At 62.2% G+C, this 14835-nt stretch overlaps 1 protein-coding gene across 2 annotated transcripts in view; it reads right to left on the reverse strand.

The window, feature by feature from the left end:
- Nucleotides 1–834: 834 nt before the first annotated feature.
- HIP1 (huntingtin interacting protein 1) overlaps nt 835–14835 on the reverse strand; it is a 52272-nt gene continuing 38271 nt past the window's right edge. For both annotated transcript variants that reach the window (XM_075032372.1, XM_075032373.1), the window contains exons 9-31: nt 14369–14426; nt 10989–11064; nt 10431–10562; nt 9675–9772; nt 9399–9471; nt 8795–8978; nt 8611–8699; nt 8402–8518; nt 8212–8313; nt 7290–7484; nt 6999–7146; nt 6756–6842; nt 6529–6636; nt 5987–6123; nt 5770–5880; nt 5598–5656; nt 5372–5465; nt 4884–4984; nt 4666–4771; nt 4301–4424; nt 4017–4078; nt 3318–3429; nt 835–2976 (exon numbers count right to left, since the gene is read on the reverse strand). In XM_075032372.1, the coding sequence (XP_074888473.1) occupies nt 2966–2976; nt 3318–3429; nt 4017–4078; nt 4301–4424; nt 4666–4771; nt 4884–4984; nt 5372–5465; nt 5598–5656; nt 5770–5880; nt 5987–6123; nt 6529–6636; nt 6756–6842; nt 6999–7146; nt 7290–7484; nt 8212–8313; nt 8402–8518; nt 8611–8699; nt 8795–8978; nt 9399–9471; nt 9675–9772; nt 10431–10562; nt 10989–11064; nt 14369–14426 (2384 nt within the window). In that variant the 3' untranslated portion in view covers nt 835–2965. The remainder of the gene's footprint in view (nt 2977–3317; nt 3430–4016; nt 4079–4300; nt 4425–4665; nt 4772–4883; nt 4985–5371; nt 5466–5597; nt 5657–5769; nt 5881–5986; nt 6124–6528; nt 6637–6755; nt 6843–6998; nt 7147–7289; nt 7485–8211; nt 8314–8401; nt 8519–8610; nt 8700–8794; nt 8979–9398; nt 9472–9674; nt 9773–10430; nt 10563–10988; nt 11065–14368; nt 14427–14835) is intronic.

A 14835-nucleotide genomic window follows, 5' to 3' on the forward strand; every position in this document is an offset into this window, starting at 1 on the left:
CAGGCACTCGTGGGCCCGCGGCCTCAGTCCGGCACCTGCCTGTCCCTGGTCCCCAGTGGGTGCAGGGGCAGCTCCCTGCGTGGCCAGCCCCTGTTCCCCCTGCCCCTGCAAGGCAGGGGTGGGGACGAGCCACCCCACGCCGTGCCGGGGTCCGTGGGAAGGACATTCTGGCTGGCTGCGCCACTGGGTCCCCAGGGGACACAGCTCTCCAGGGGAGTGCTGCCCACCCTGCTGCCTGCCAGCTGCCTGCAGCCCTGCTGTGTCCTGCAGAGCAGGGGACCATGGCAGGGACCCTGCAGAACACAGCTGTGGGGACAGACCACGCTGTGGGGATGGGCTGTCACGGGGCCTCCTGCAGCTCAGGGTGGGAGGGCACCCCAGGAGCATGACGTCCTGCTGCAGCATCACACCTGAGAGGGGACGTTCCCCTGAGCATCTCCCCATCCGTGGCCCCCACGGGCCATCCAGCAGCAGGACCCCCATGAGATGGCCCTGCCAGGGTGACCCTGCAGCACAGCTGGGAAGGGCAGGGTGCTCTGCACCCCCCCCCCCCCACTGCAGTGTCACCAGAGGGACCCGGGGTGGTGGGGAGGCTAAAGCCAGCCCTGCTCCTCAGGGCTGAGTAGGGACCAGGTCGTGGTCCCCTCCCAAGGAACAACAGATGATGTGCAGGGTGGCCCTGGGGACAGAGCCAGGAGGGGGACATAATCATCAGTACATCACCCGGGTGACCTCAACAGCACATCCCTAGGTTATTTTTTGCAGGGGGCTGAGCACAGCCGTGGGACCCCCATGGTGACACAGCCCAGCTGCCAACCACCCCGGAGCCAGCAGGGCTGGGCTGAAGGCTTTATTGAAAAATCGAAAACACACAATGTAGTAATTATTATCATACAATGAAAAAAAAAAAACCCAACCAACCCAACCTGCAGTGGAGGGGAACCCCCGCCATCCCCATTGCCAGCCGCCAGCACCAGGGACCATGTGGGGGACACTCGCCCCCCGCCAGCACCCGACCAAGATACAAAAAGGAGAAGTGGTTTCGGCTGAGAGCGGTGCGCCCCTGTCCCCAAGCCCCTGCTGCCACCGTGACCCCCTTGCCGCCCCCTGGCCCTGACCCAGCCTGGAGGCCTGAGGTAGTTGGGGGTACCCCGCACAGGTGAGACCCCCCCCCCCGCCCAAAAGAGCAGGGAGGGTTTGGGGGCTCCTCGTGTCCTGCAGGAACAGGATGGTTGGTATTGCATCCAGAGGGGAGCCAGTGCAGGTCAGGGTACGGCCGTGGCAGGGTGTGGGGAGTCAGGGGGAGCCCCAAGGTCCCCAAGGGGTCCCCAGCAGGCTGGGGGCACAGAGTGGGTGTGTTGGCAGCAGGGCTGGCTGGGGGATGCGGGGACACCAGGTCCCTGCATGGTGAATGGTTGCGCTCTCCTGCGCATAGCGGGTAGCAGCCCTGAGGCCATGGTGATGGCCTGGCCGGGCATGGGAATGCAGGAGGGTCCCACTGCTCCGACTGCCAGCCAAGGGCTGACGGACATCACTGGGAAAGCATGCAGTGGGAAATGCCACCACTTCCTAAAGTGAGAAAGGCCAAATCCTGCACCCCCAGCACCCTGAGGGGGCTGGTCTGGCTGTCTCCCCCCCCAGGAAGCGGCAGCTGCCTGAAGGCAGAGTGCAGGCAGCGATGCTGCCAGGCTGGCAAGGACACCCTGGCCCTGCAAGGGGCACCGGCAGGACCATGGGAGTGGCCGTGGGGGACAGGAACATTTCTGCGCAGGCTGATGCCACTGTCCCTGCTGCAGCGAGATGAGGTGGGGGGCTGGAGCTGGCAGACACCCCCCTGCTCCAAGGCACAAAGGTTCCCCGGCCAGAGCCAGCCCCACAGCTGCCCCTGCCCATGGCACCGCCAGCACCAATCCCCCATGCACCAAAGAGGGTGGCGAGGACACAGGAGTGGCACCAGCCCAGAGCAAGCGGGCATGGGGAGCTGCTTGCTCTGGCTTCAGCGTGCTCTGGTGTTGGGGCACCCGGACTGCCCCCCAAAGACTCTGTGCTGCTGCCCTAGAGCCACCCCCCATCCCCAGGAGCTGGTGGCTTGTGTGGTGGCACCACAGTTGCCCAAACCCGTGCCCAGCACCTTGCGGAGGGTTTATTGCTGGCATGAACACAGTGATCTGTTGGGGCAGGGCAGCCCAGCTCCGGGGCTGGGGGGGCATTTTTGGGACCCGGGCTGGGGGGGCATTTTTGGGACCCAGGGTGGGGGGACAGGACCTCAAGGCAGCATGCCTTCCGCTGTCCGCCCCACTCCCTCCTCACCACCGGCTGCTCCCAGTTCTGCTGCCGGCACCCTGGTCTCACCAGCCAGACTGTCCCATGGGAACGCTCCCCCCCCACCCTGCAGTGGCCAAAGGCACTCGGTGTCCCTGCCGGAGGGGGGAGCACACCTAGCACCAAGCCCAGCAGCACCCCAAAAGCTGGCTCCCGACCCGGCAGCACCCCTGGGGCCCCTGGCACCACGGCAGGCTCCTTTGCAGGGGCGGATGTTCGCGCTGAGCCAGGGACCGGGTTAAGGCTGGAGAAGCAGCGAGAGGCGAAAGAAACCTGAATGCTCTCGCTCAGCCAGAGCCGGCTCAAAGAGTTCCAAAAGTCTGTGCAAAAACAAAACTAAAGGGTTAAAGACCCCCCCTGGAGACACCCCCCCCTCCCCAACCCCAAGCAGCTCTAATAAATACACGTGCGGTTTGCAGCTGGCGTCAGGCCGGCGAGCCCTTGCTCCCGGCCCGGGGGTCTCGCCAGGCGGCTCTTGGTGCTCCAGCGCTGGAGGCGGCTCTTGGCAGAGGGGACGCGGAGGACGTGTGCTTCGGGGTGGCTTTTGCACCGGTTCATTGTGGATCTTCCCAAAAGACTGCACTGAGCTGGGTCGCAGCCCGCCGTTGGGGGTGTCCCCCGAGGGCTGCCTCCACCACGGGTGTTAATCTGCAGCTGGAGGAGGGAGAGAGGGTAAGGAGGTGTGGAGCAACACGGTGCCCCCTCAGCATCCCTCTGCCCCATCCCTTTGGGATCCCAGAGCTTTGCAGGGCAGCAGAGCCCCAGTAGCACCGGAGCACACTGCCCAGGGGCGATGCGGGTCCCACAGCCTCCTGCACAGATCAGGGGCCCTGTGGCTTTGCCCACATGTGCCAACTGTCCCTGGGTTCCACTTATGCCAGCCGGAGCAGAACCCACGCCTGCTCGCTGCCTGGATTGCAGGCAGGGTTTCCCCATCCTGCCCCACTCCTTCCTGGTGCAGCTTCCCACTGGGAGCAGGACTGGGATCCACTCACCATCCTCCTCCCAGCCCTCCGCCACACCTGCCAGCTCATAGTGCTTCTTGCGCAGCTCCCCCAGCTTCTGCCGCTCCTTCTGCAGCTGGTTTTCCAGCTCCAGCACCCGCACCTGAATGACATCATGCACGCCATGGTCACCCTGAGCCCTGGCACAGCACCTGGGTTCTCCAGCTGGCACAGAGCCATGCTGGGCTGGCCACCCCCCTCTCAAACCCGCTATCTCCCCGCTGTCGAGCTCAAAGACCACCGAGGTACATCCCACAAGTGCTCTGATGGCAAGTGATCCTGTGGAGGGGATCGAGCTCAGGTGGGCACTGCCTGTGCAGGCAGGTGAAGACAGAGCAACCCAAGTGGACACCCAGGGAAGAGGAATTCCCCGGGGATGCCCCGTGCCAGGTGGAGGTGGGTGCTGTGGGGCAACCCGGCAGGCACACAGGAGCAGGGGGAGGTCATGGGCTGTTGTGCTGTGATGGGCACAGTGTCAGGGAAGGCTCGAGGACCAACTGCAACGTGGCTCCTGGGCAAACCCATCTGTTGCCTTCATATCTTGGGCTTTCCCCACAAGCTGGTGCCGCCTGGGGTTGGGCAGCCAGGCAGGGTGCCCCCACCCGCCTCTCCCCTAGCCCAGGCAGCCTCTCGTTAGCCCAAGCGAGGCACCAGCAGATGTGTTTCCCAAAACATGGAAGAACCTCCTACCTGTGAGTCCATCTCCTGCCGCTTGATCTGGGTGAGCGTCATGCTGGAGAAGTCCATGCTGTCTGTGGAGAAAGACACCACCAGGCCCCCTCCAGCTTCACTCCTCTGCTCAGAACCCCTGGCAGCTCCCATGCCACTGGCAGGGTCTGCCACCGTGGGATACGCAGACTGCAAGCAACGGGCAGCCACAGGCAGAGACCACTGGGGCACAGCCAACTGAAGATGGCGAGCATGAAGAGCAGAGGTTTCGGGGCAGGTCTATGCTCCTGCAGCCCCACACTTACCTTTCTCCTCCACCTGCGACTTCCCAGCCTTGGTGGAGGCCACCACGCCAGCCGTGGCCTGGTTGACGCTCCGGGAGGCTTGTTGGAGCTTGCAAAGGTTAGCACTGTCTTTGTCTGCCTTCACCTGCCAGGGCAGCGAGGAGGGGTGTGCTTAGGCCCTGCTGGGCGAGCAGACCACCCCTATGGTTTGGGGTGACCATGTGGTGCCCCAGGGTCACCCCAAACCATGGCCAGGGGAGCAGCCCCCCTGCTTCCTGCTCGGGGACAGAGCATCTCTCCCAGAGCCAAGTGCAGGCAGTGGTGGGGGGAGCTGCCAGGTGATGCAGGCAGCAGCAGAGGAGCCTCCCGAGATGCCGGGCTCCTACCTTGGAGGCTGCTACCAGCTGGGCAGTGCTAGCCGCGATCTCCCGGGAACAGACCATCAGCTCCTCGAATGTCCCCTTGCCTTGCACCACCATGTCAGCAGCGTCGCTGTGGGAGGGCAGAGGAGGGCTGGGGCATCCTCCCGCCACCCCCGTCCCCTCCCTGTGGGGACAGCAGGACCCTGCCATCCTCTCCCCCCTCCAGTGACAGTGGCACTTACACCATGACGGTGGCACCCCAGCCCACAGCCTTGGAGGCAGAGATGAGACCCTCGGTCCAGCGGGAATTCTTAGCGTAAAACTCCTTGGGGGACGCCGCGCCCTGCCGTCGAGAAAGGCATGGTCACATGTTGGGGACAGGGGGGTGGCGGGGCCTGGGACCCCCAAACCCTGGTTCTTGGGGGAACTGAGTAAGTCAGGGTTTCATTTAGGATGTGTGTGGGAGCTGGGGAGACACTGAACTTGGGGGGTGAAGGGGTGCCCAACGTGGGAAGGGAGATCAGGGACCTCCGTGACACCCTGGGGACTGCAGCTGGGGTGAGACGCTGGGACTGGGGCAGGAGCTCCCGGCAGCTGGCGTTGATCCCCCAACAGGCCAAGGCTCGGAGCAGCACGTCCCCAGCAAGTGCGTGGCGACCCTTAGCTGGCCAAGCACCTGCTGCCCCATGCCCTGCCCGCACCCCTGCCTGCATCCCAGTCCCCGGCTCACCCGTCCACTCTCCACGATCTCTCTCTGGAGGTCCTTGGAGGCCAGGACCAGGACATGGATGGCCTGCATGAGGCCCGTGCAGGAGCCCAGGATCCTGCGAGACAAACCCCACTGAGCCTCACTTGTGGGGAGGGAGACCCCAGGGCCGTGGTGCGGCCGCTCTGCCTGCGGCAGCAGGCCCCATCCTGCCTGCCCATCTCTCTCCAGCGCCCCAGCCACCACTCACCTCTCATTCACTTCCAGTTTGACCCCAGTGTCACCAGCCCGTGCCTTGCTCAGCATCTCCTGGTAGAGGGGGGAGAGGCAGCACTGAACCCCATGCGCCGTCCTGGCCTTGTGCCGGTGGTCCCGGCAGGCACAGCGCCCACGGGTGCCTCTCAGCAAGTGGCAACCCTCACCTCTATGCGGGCAGCCGCTGTTTCGATGGCCGCCGCTGTCGCTGCCATCTCCTTGTCCACCAGGTCACCCAGCTCCTCCTGCTTAATGTCCAGCCCTCTGGGCCGCAGCTCCTAGGGACGTGATGGGACAAAAGAGACCATCCAGGGGTGGCACGGCCCCTGCGGTGGTGCCTGCCACAGCCTGACCCCATCCCGCCAGCCCTCCTGGGGCACCCACCTCCCCAATGGCGCTGATCTGCCCGAGGCAAGTCATCACCAGGCTGCAGTCGGCGCCTTCCACCGTCCCTGGGTCTTGCAGGGCGCTGAGGTAGCTCACGGCCTCGCTGCCGCACTGCTTGCACATCTCCAGAAGACCTGCATGGGCAGCATGAGAGGCTGAGGGTACCGCATGTGGCGACTGAGATGCCCAGCCCCTGCCTGCCCCAGAATTCTGCCCAGCCTGGCCTCTGCGCACCCCAGCATCCTGCCCAGCCCAGCCCCTGCCTGCCCCAGAATCCTGCCCAGCTCAGCATCCCTCTTGCCCCAGCTTCCTGCCCACCCGCTCCCCTGCCTGCTGTGGCCCCTGCCCACCCTTAGTCCGTGTCCACCCCAGTCCCCTGCCCACCCCAGAATCCTGCCCAGCTCAGCATCCCACTTGCCCCAGCTTCCTGCCCACCCGCTCCCCTGCCTGCTGTGGCCCCTGCCCACCCTAGTCCGTGTCCACCCCAGCCCCCTGCCCACCCCAGCCCCTGCCTGCCCCGTCGGTCGCGCAGCACTCACGGTCGGCGGGCTCCATAGGGGCCACGTGGGAGGTAGCGCTGCCCTGCAGGAGGGTGTCGCTGACGAGGTGGGCGAAGAGGGCCAGGCAGGGCAGCAGGGAGCCCACGGCTGCGGTGGGAGAGCGGGCACACGCCTCAGCCCCAGTGGGCATTGCCCGCCCAGCCCATGAGTGCCGGAGCTGCCCCTGTCCCCCAGCCCAGCCCCTGCCTGGGGCTGCCGGCTCTCACCTGTGTGATTGGAAAGGTATTTGCTGTGTGCGTCCTGCAGCCGCTCTACACACTCGGAGGCTGCCAGCGTTCTGGACAGGAGGTAATCTGCAGGCAGACAGCAGGCAGGGCTCAAATGTGGGGTGTCCCTGTGTGCGGCATGGCTGCTCTCCGCCGCTGGCGCGGCCCAGAGGACAGCAAGGAGGGGGGCTTTGTGCTCTGGCTTAGGATAACACCCGGTTTGGCGAGCACCAGGGAACTCACCTGCTGAGCCGGTGCAGCCGATGTGAGCGGGATCCTCCAGGCGACCGAGGGCATCCTGCACCATCCGCTCCGCCTCCCGCGCGGTGCCCTGCAGCAGGGCAAACTGCTCCTCGGCCAGGCGCCGCTGCAGCGCCTGCTCCCTGCTCTCCTGCCGAGCCGGCATGGGTGTCACGGCTCCCGCCACACCGGCTGGGAATCACCCCCACACCCCACGGCTGCCTCCAGCACTGCCGAACCCCCGCAGCTTGGCATGGAGGGGGATGCCCCGTGCCCGCAGTGCCCCTGGGGTACCTTGTCTCTCAGCTGGGTCTGCAATGTCTCCAGCTCCATCTTGCTGCTCTCCTGCTCGCGGCCGAGCGTGTCCCGCAGCTGCTGCAGCTCAGCCCGCAAGGCGGCCATCTCCTCCCCGTGCTGCTCCGCTGCCCGGCTCAGGCTGTCCCTCTCCTGTTCCAGGCTGGCGATCCGGGTGCTCTGCTCCGCTCCCGCCTGAGTGGGCATGAAACAGTGGTCGGGGCTGTGCCACCTCGATCATCCCTGCATCACCTGCTGCCTGGCAGCACGCTTGCAGCCCTGATGGCCTCGCCTGGGGCTGGCTGAGGCTCCCTGGGGAGCCCTTTCACTTCTACCAGTGAAAATTCTCTTTTATTATGACTAGTCAGCATCCTGATGGAGGAGCAGATGAAGGGTGCTGGCTGCTAGCCCTGGAGCTGGTTCTGCCCTATCCCCATCCTGCTGCAGTGTGTCTGCCCACCCTGGAGATGGGCAGCTCCATTTTCCTGCCAGCTTCTGCCTTCTACAACGAGCCTGGAAACCCCTGCTGTCCTCCACAGCTCCATAGGCATGAAATACCCTCTGGCACGGCAGCAAGCCCGTGCAAACACTTGTGATGTGACAGCAAGCTCCCTGCCTGGGTTTTACGGTGGGTAGAGCCACCCTGCCTGACCCTGCTCTTGCAGGCATTTTGTTCAATGATCCCGGCTGCTGGAGGCCATCGCTCGGCACACTCTTGCACCCAGGAGTGTTAAACCCCCTGGTACAATCGCTGAACCCATCTAGATGTGGGGAGGAAGAAGACAGGGAGCTGGTTATCAGGCCAACAGTGGGTAATGCCTGGATGGGTAACATCTCACCCAAGCACCGCGACAGCGGGCAGACCTCCCCCTCACCCGAAATGCCTCTCCTGGGGTGGCAGGGGCCACCCATGGGCTCTAACCTGTGTGCTGGACTCCAGGGTGCCCTGGAGGACCTGCAGCTCCTGTCTGCTGGCTGCCAGCTCCCGCTTCAGTGTGTCCAGCACTTCTGCCTGCTCCTGAGACTGCGGGCAAGAAGAGAAATTGCTGGCACTGGTGCCCCATGGGGGAGTTCCCACTGACACCCTGGCATGTCCCCTCGTCCCCACTCACCTTCCTCTGAGCCTGCTCGCTCACCCGCTGGAAGGAGTCCTCCAGCTCCTTCTTCTCCCGCTCCACGTCCCCCTGGGCCTGCCTGGCCACTGTCACCTGCTTGGTCACCTCTGCGTTCTGGTGATGGAAGAGAGGAAGCTCAGCGATCCCCGGTGTTGGGGGGGCATGGCTGGGAAAGGGGATGCCCAGAGGGGTTTCGGGGAGCCCACCTTCCGCAGCAGGTCGGCGTGGTTCTGCACCAGCTCGCTGTACTTCTCCTTCAGCTTGCTGTAGCGCTGCTCGTTGGCCTGTGCCCGCCCTGCCACACATGCAGGGATGCCAAGGTGAGCACCGTGGACCCCCACCCCGCAGCTCACCCCTACCCCAAGCTGTGTGCTGGCTCTCCCTACTCACTTTCGATCTCTGTCAGGCTCCTCTGTGCCTTCTCGGTGTCCTCCCGCTGCTTCTTCAGCTCCTCCAGCTCTGCACGCAGGAACTCGCTCTCGTCCTGTGCCTGCTGCTTCAGGTGCTGCTGCTCGGCCAGCTCGGCCTCCAGCTCGCTGGCACGACCACGGAGCTGCACCGAACCCCGTGCGCTCTGCGGGGACAGCAGGTGGGCAGCTCCCAGCACCATTCAGTGGCTGCCAGCACTGTCCGATGCCCACCGGTACCATCCGGTGGCCACCCCCTGGGTAGCATCCCATAGAGTCCCAAAGGTAGCAGGGTGAAGCATTGAGGATGCTGGGCAGTGGGGGTGAGCCTGGCCCCCCCGACAGGGACGCAGTCCCTCCCAGCACACCTAGGGACCCCCCATATGGGCAGTGAAGGCTGTGCCAGGGATGCAGAAGCCATTGCGGACAAGGCAGGACAGACAGACAGGGTCAGCGCCTTGCCCACCCAGGGACACAGCCATCACCCCACCAGCCCCATTCCCAGTGTGAGCTGCTGGGTCTTATCCTCCCACAGGACTGCCACATAGGTGCTCACCATGTGACACCACCAGATGGTTGTCACCCACCTCAGCCTTGAAGTTCTCCAGCTCCTCCTTCAGGGCTGCGATCTCCCTGTAAAGCTGCTCGATTAACCGGTCCCTGGGAAGGAGAGACACCGGGTATGTCCTCAGTGCCACCAGCCGCACCAGTACCATGGGGACGCGTCCTGGGAGGGGAGGCATCCCCTGTGCCACTGCAGCTGCTGTGTTGCAGCAGCCTGGCAGGCGGCTGCAGTGCCATGATGGGAAGGGAGCTCCCAGTCCAATCCTGGCCACCTCCATGGCATAACTGGGACTGCTCACTTGTCATCCTTGTTCATCCCGTTCTGGCTGTTGAAGTTGAAGGGGTCGCTGCTGAAAGAGCTGCCGAAGATGTCGTCAAACTTGTTGTCAAACAGGCTCTGCGGGAAGAGGAGCAGCATGGACCTGGAGCGAACCCACCACCACTCTGGAACCCTTGTCCCCTCCATGTTCCTGGTGGCACCGCCGAGCCAGCCCACGTGCCGGCAGGCCTGCTGCCTGCTTGTGCTGCCTGTACACCAGGGCTGGATCCCCCCTGCTGCTCTCAGGGCGCTGAACATGTTGAACACATTGAACATGGAGCATTTCTGGTCTGTCCCCACCTGACTCCTGGGGAGGGAGAAGATCCCCAAAGCCATGTCACTGCAAGCCCCTTCCCCACCCAAAACGCTCAGCGCCTGGGGACAACCCTTGGTGGAGAGGGACGTGAAGACCTAATGCAAGCACACGGAGCTGAGGAGCAATGCTGGGAAGCCAAACACCTCCAGCCAGCCATCACTGGAGGGCACCAAGCCTCCAAGAGAAGCACCACAAGATGAACTCAGCCTGGCTCAGACCTAGCAGCACCCACACGCGACACCCAGCACCCACATGGCCCCCTGCAGTGATGCTCCCCAGTGCTTGAGGCCATCGCCACTGTCTCAGCCCCAACCATGGCATGGTTTTGGAGAAATAACCGTGGTCTCAGAGCTGAAGGACACCCACTGTCCTCTCCACAGGTGAAGGGGCACGGGCAGTGCAGCAGCGGCAGTGGCTCACCTGTGAGGCCGTGTCCATCTCCACCAGGTCTGTGATGGGCTCACTGTCAGGTGAGGATGCCTCGGCGGGGATGACCACCACGGGGCTAATGTGCTCCGACAGCGCTGAGGCACGCAGGAAATTGGGAGGGTTCTGGGGAAGGAGGGGAGCATGGCTGGGTGAGGGAGGACCGGCACTGCCGCAGGGCTTTGGGCACAGTTGGTTGAAATCTTGCCCCATTGCTGAGCTGGCCGTGCCCAGACCCATGGGAACAGAGCCAGGACCCGTAAGGATGAGCCAGGACCCATGGGGACAGGTCCTGGCAAGGGCTGAGGGTCGGTGCGAGAGGGTATCCCAGCCCCTGGACAGAGGGGCAGCTCCGTCCCGCAGGATCCCACCCAGGGAGGGATGCAAGGATGGGCCTCAGGTCCCACAACCCCCACATTGCCACTGGCCCCAGGGAAGCCAGGCAAGGCAGCAGGCGACCCTTTTTGGGCACTCTCCCAGTGCCACTGGCCCCGTTGCTGCTCCTGGCCATGGGGACAGCGAGGATGGGGACCCAGGACCATGGGGTCTCACCTCTGGCAGCTGCGGGATCTGAATCAGCCGCTTGAAGTACTGCAGGTTGCTGGAGCGGTAGAAGAGCTCCTTCAGCCTGCAAGGGGCAGGGAATTGTTAGGGACGTCTCTTGCCCAACCCAGACTCCCCACCCCAAACGTGGGTAGCTCCAAGCCCTCGCCTGGCTCCAGGAAGGTGTCACCGGGCCACCACACTGTGCTGGAAGGGTCGGTGGTGTGTGCTGCCACCAAACCCATGGCAGGTCCTGGGAAGACCCCATTGCCAGCCTCCCACCTGTGGCAAAAACTGACTGCTGGAGGCTTTCTCCCATAAACCCAGGGCCTGAGAGAGAAGGACCTGAAACTCGAGCAACCTAATCTACTGGGAGATGTCCCTGGCAATGGCAGGGTGGCTGGACTGGATGATCTTTGAAGGTCCCTTCCAACTCAAACCACTCTGTGAGTCTGTAAAACCATGAACCGCAGCAGAATGATTGCACCGGGTCACCCCGAGGTACAGCCAGCTCCCTGTGCTGTCCTCACTAAAGCCAAAGCTTGAAGGGACAGCTGAGAAACATCACCATTGCTCCCACTATGCCCCCAGCCATGAACAGGTTGGGGGCTTCCTACCTGGAGGCCACATCTGCACCATTACATTCAGGTCCCTGCAGGAGCATCTCCCCCAGGAGCAGGGCTACCTCTCTGCACGATTTCCAATTTTGGGGAGGAGCAGCAGTGCCCGGCTGTGCCACTCATGGCTCCCTTCCCTTCTAGCCTCCCCAGTTTCCCAGTCAGTACCTCAGCACTGTTGATACCCGCCCCAAGGTCTCTGCCCTGGGTGGTCAGAGCCCATGGACAGCCCCGCTATCTGCTGATGTCCGTGCCTGGTGTTTTTCCCATGGGCACTGGTTTGCAGTTTGTGACCTTGAATCGAGCTGTCCCTCAGCACCATGACATCCTCCCCCTGCTCTCAGTAGCCAGTTTTTGTTTTGACTACCCTATATAATCAGATACTAGAGGCCATGGCACTTCACTGCCTACTCTTTTTCGATCTTATTTAAAATACAGCAAGAGGACCGGTTCCAGCACTGTCACTGGGGATCACCCTGAGACACTTCCTGGTATAAAACCTGACCATTTATCTCCTCTCCCTTGTGCAGTTACTAGTCCAGGGGGGACCTGCCCTCACATCTCATAGGATCGTGGACTCACAGAGTGGTTTGGGTTGGAAGGGACCTTCAAAGATGATCCAGTCCAACCCCCCTGCCAGGGGCAGGGACATCTCCCACTAGATCAGGTTGCTCAAAGCCCCGTCCAACCTGACCTCAAACACTTCCAGGGATGGGGCAGCCACAGCTTCTCAGGGTAACCTCTGCCAGTGTCTCACCACCCTCATCATACCACATTTCTTCCCTATGTCCAAGCTAACCCCACCCTTGTTCAGTTTAAAACCGTTGCCCCTTGTCCTGTTGGTGCAGGCCCTGGTCAAAAGTCTCTCTTCCTCTTTCCTGTAAGACCCCTTTAAGTACTGAGCAGCCGCAGTAAGGTCTCCCCGGAGCCATCTCTTCTCCAGGCTGCACAGCACCAACTCCCTCAGCTTTTCTCCATAGCAGAGGTGTCCCAGCCCTTGGACCACCTTGGTGACCTCCTCTGGACCCGCTCTAGCAGGTCCATGTGTGTCTTGTGCTGAGGATCCCAGAGCTGGTCGCAGTGCTCCAGGGGGGTCTGAGGACAGCGGAGCAGAGGGGGAGCATCCCCTCCCTCAACCTGCTGGCCACGCTGCTGGTGATGCAGCCCAGGAGCTGCTTGGCTTTCTGGGCTGTAAGCCCATATTGCCAGCTCGTGTCTCATTTTCCACCCACCAGTATCCCCCAGTCCTTCTCTGCAGGGCTGCTCTCCATCCTTCCTTCCATCCATCCATCCCCCAGTCTGTGCTGGTCATGGGGATTGCCCTGACCCAGGTGCAGGACCTTGCACTTGGCCTGGTTGAACTTCATGAGGTTCACATGGACCCACTCCTTCAGCCTGTCCAGGTCCCTCTGGATGCCACCCCTTCCCTCCAGCATATCGACTGCACCACTCAGCTGTGTGTCATCTGCATTTCTCAGGGTAGTTCCATTTTCTCCCAGAACTTTTGGAAATAAATATGTTCGCTCCCACTGCGCATCACCCTGCAGCAGCTCATGGTCTCTCACGAACCCAACACCCACCTCCTGCACGCAGCAGCACCCACCCCATCCTCTGCTGTCTTTTTCATGAAGACCCTCCCCCACTCCTTGTTTCCCTGCTGTGCCAAGCGCTGGGTCAGCCCCTCTGCTTGCCTCCCTCCCCTTTCCCTGGAGCCCTTTTTATCAACCAGCACCATAACACTTCTCAGCCTCTGGGCAATACTCCAGCAGCACCACAGCCACCCTCATGTCCTAGGTCTCGGGTAATTGGGTGACCATGACTTGGTTCTGGTTCTCTCCTCCTACATCTTTTATCTGCTGCTTTTAAAATCTCTCTGACAGGTGCCACGAGCTTTATCCTTTCTTTTTCTGTCTGTGTCCCTACAGGGATGGCTTTTCCCACCCAAAAGCTCCACTGCAGCACCCAGCAGCATCCCTGGCACCCAGGCTCTCTGCAAGGCTCTTCATGGATTCCTCCTCAGCTTTCCAACACCCAAAGGTTTCATCTTTTGGTTGCCCCTTTCAACAAGCTCCCTCAGATTTGCACAACTGGCGTTTTTTTGGAAATTCAACAGAATTGGAGGAAAAATCTCTTTTCCCTGTCCCATGCCCCCAGCACCATGACTGCGATTCCCCCCCCCCTCAGGGCTTGTGCAGACCCTTCTGCAGCAGCATCTCAAACGTTCCTATCCCAAGGCTCCTACCAATGCATCCCTCTCCCGACAGAGCCGATGGACCCATCGCAAGCAGAAAACACTGGTAAGGGTGCTGAGCACCCTGCTCATCCAATAGCCAGCCCAAGGCATCCCTGGGGTGTCTTCACCAGCAACCCCCCCTGCTTGGCTTCTCAGCCTGAGCCCAGACTTTCATCTCAGCACATCAACTGCAAATTGCATTTAAAACTGCAATTAAAGGGTTTGAGGGTTTTAAATCATCAGACATGCCGTCAGCAGCTGAACACCCATTAGAATTAATAATGCTGTTATCTGGTAATTCAATAGCTGTGGATTAGCCAAGTGGAGCGGTTGTCCTGGAGTAAGCTCCAGGGAAAGCCGAGAGGTCAAAGCGGGCTGGATTTCAGATGCCAAAGCAAGACCAACTCCTGCCCTTCCTCCATATCCATCGCTCATCTGCTGAGCCCTGGCACAAGGGTTCCAGAACCTCCCTGCCCTAGGAACACCCTGGAGCATCGCTGGCAGTGGGGAGAGCCAGCACCCTGGGTCTGGGTACTTACTTTCTGAACTGCTCCAGGAAGCGATCCCGGTGGCCCTGCAGTGTATCTGCTGGCAGACCTGGAAGAAGCAGCAAGCAGAAATGTCACCGGGCGTCCCCATGCCGGGAAGGAGCATGGATCAAGGGACAACTCATCGGCACAGCCATATGGGGATGAGTCTTTCCCAGAGATGGTCACCCTCCTCCCAGGGTCTGAATGCTCTGGGCTCAGCATCCCGCTGCAGGAGGGGATCACGTCCCCACCCCAGACACCCCCAGGGCAGGGAAAGGCAGCAAGCTGGTGTTCAGGCAGCTGCCACCACAATTCAAGGTCCTGGGGGATGTGGGTTTTGCACCAGTGCCTGCCCAAACCTGGGACAGCTCCTGGTGGGCACTGTCCCCATGGCCGAGGGGCATCCAGCAGGGCAGGCTCTTGGGGCAGCTGGGTCCCCTAGTGCTTGCACCTCCTTGTCCCTTGCCCTGGTGACT

This window comes from Buteo buteo, chromosome 7 (assembly GCF_964188355.1).
Source record: "Buteo buteo chromosome 7, bButBut1.hap1.1, whole genome shotgun sequence".
NCBI lineage: Eukaryota > Metazoa > Chordata > Aves > Accipitriformes > Accipitridae > Buteo > Buteo buteo.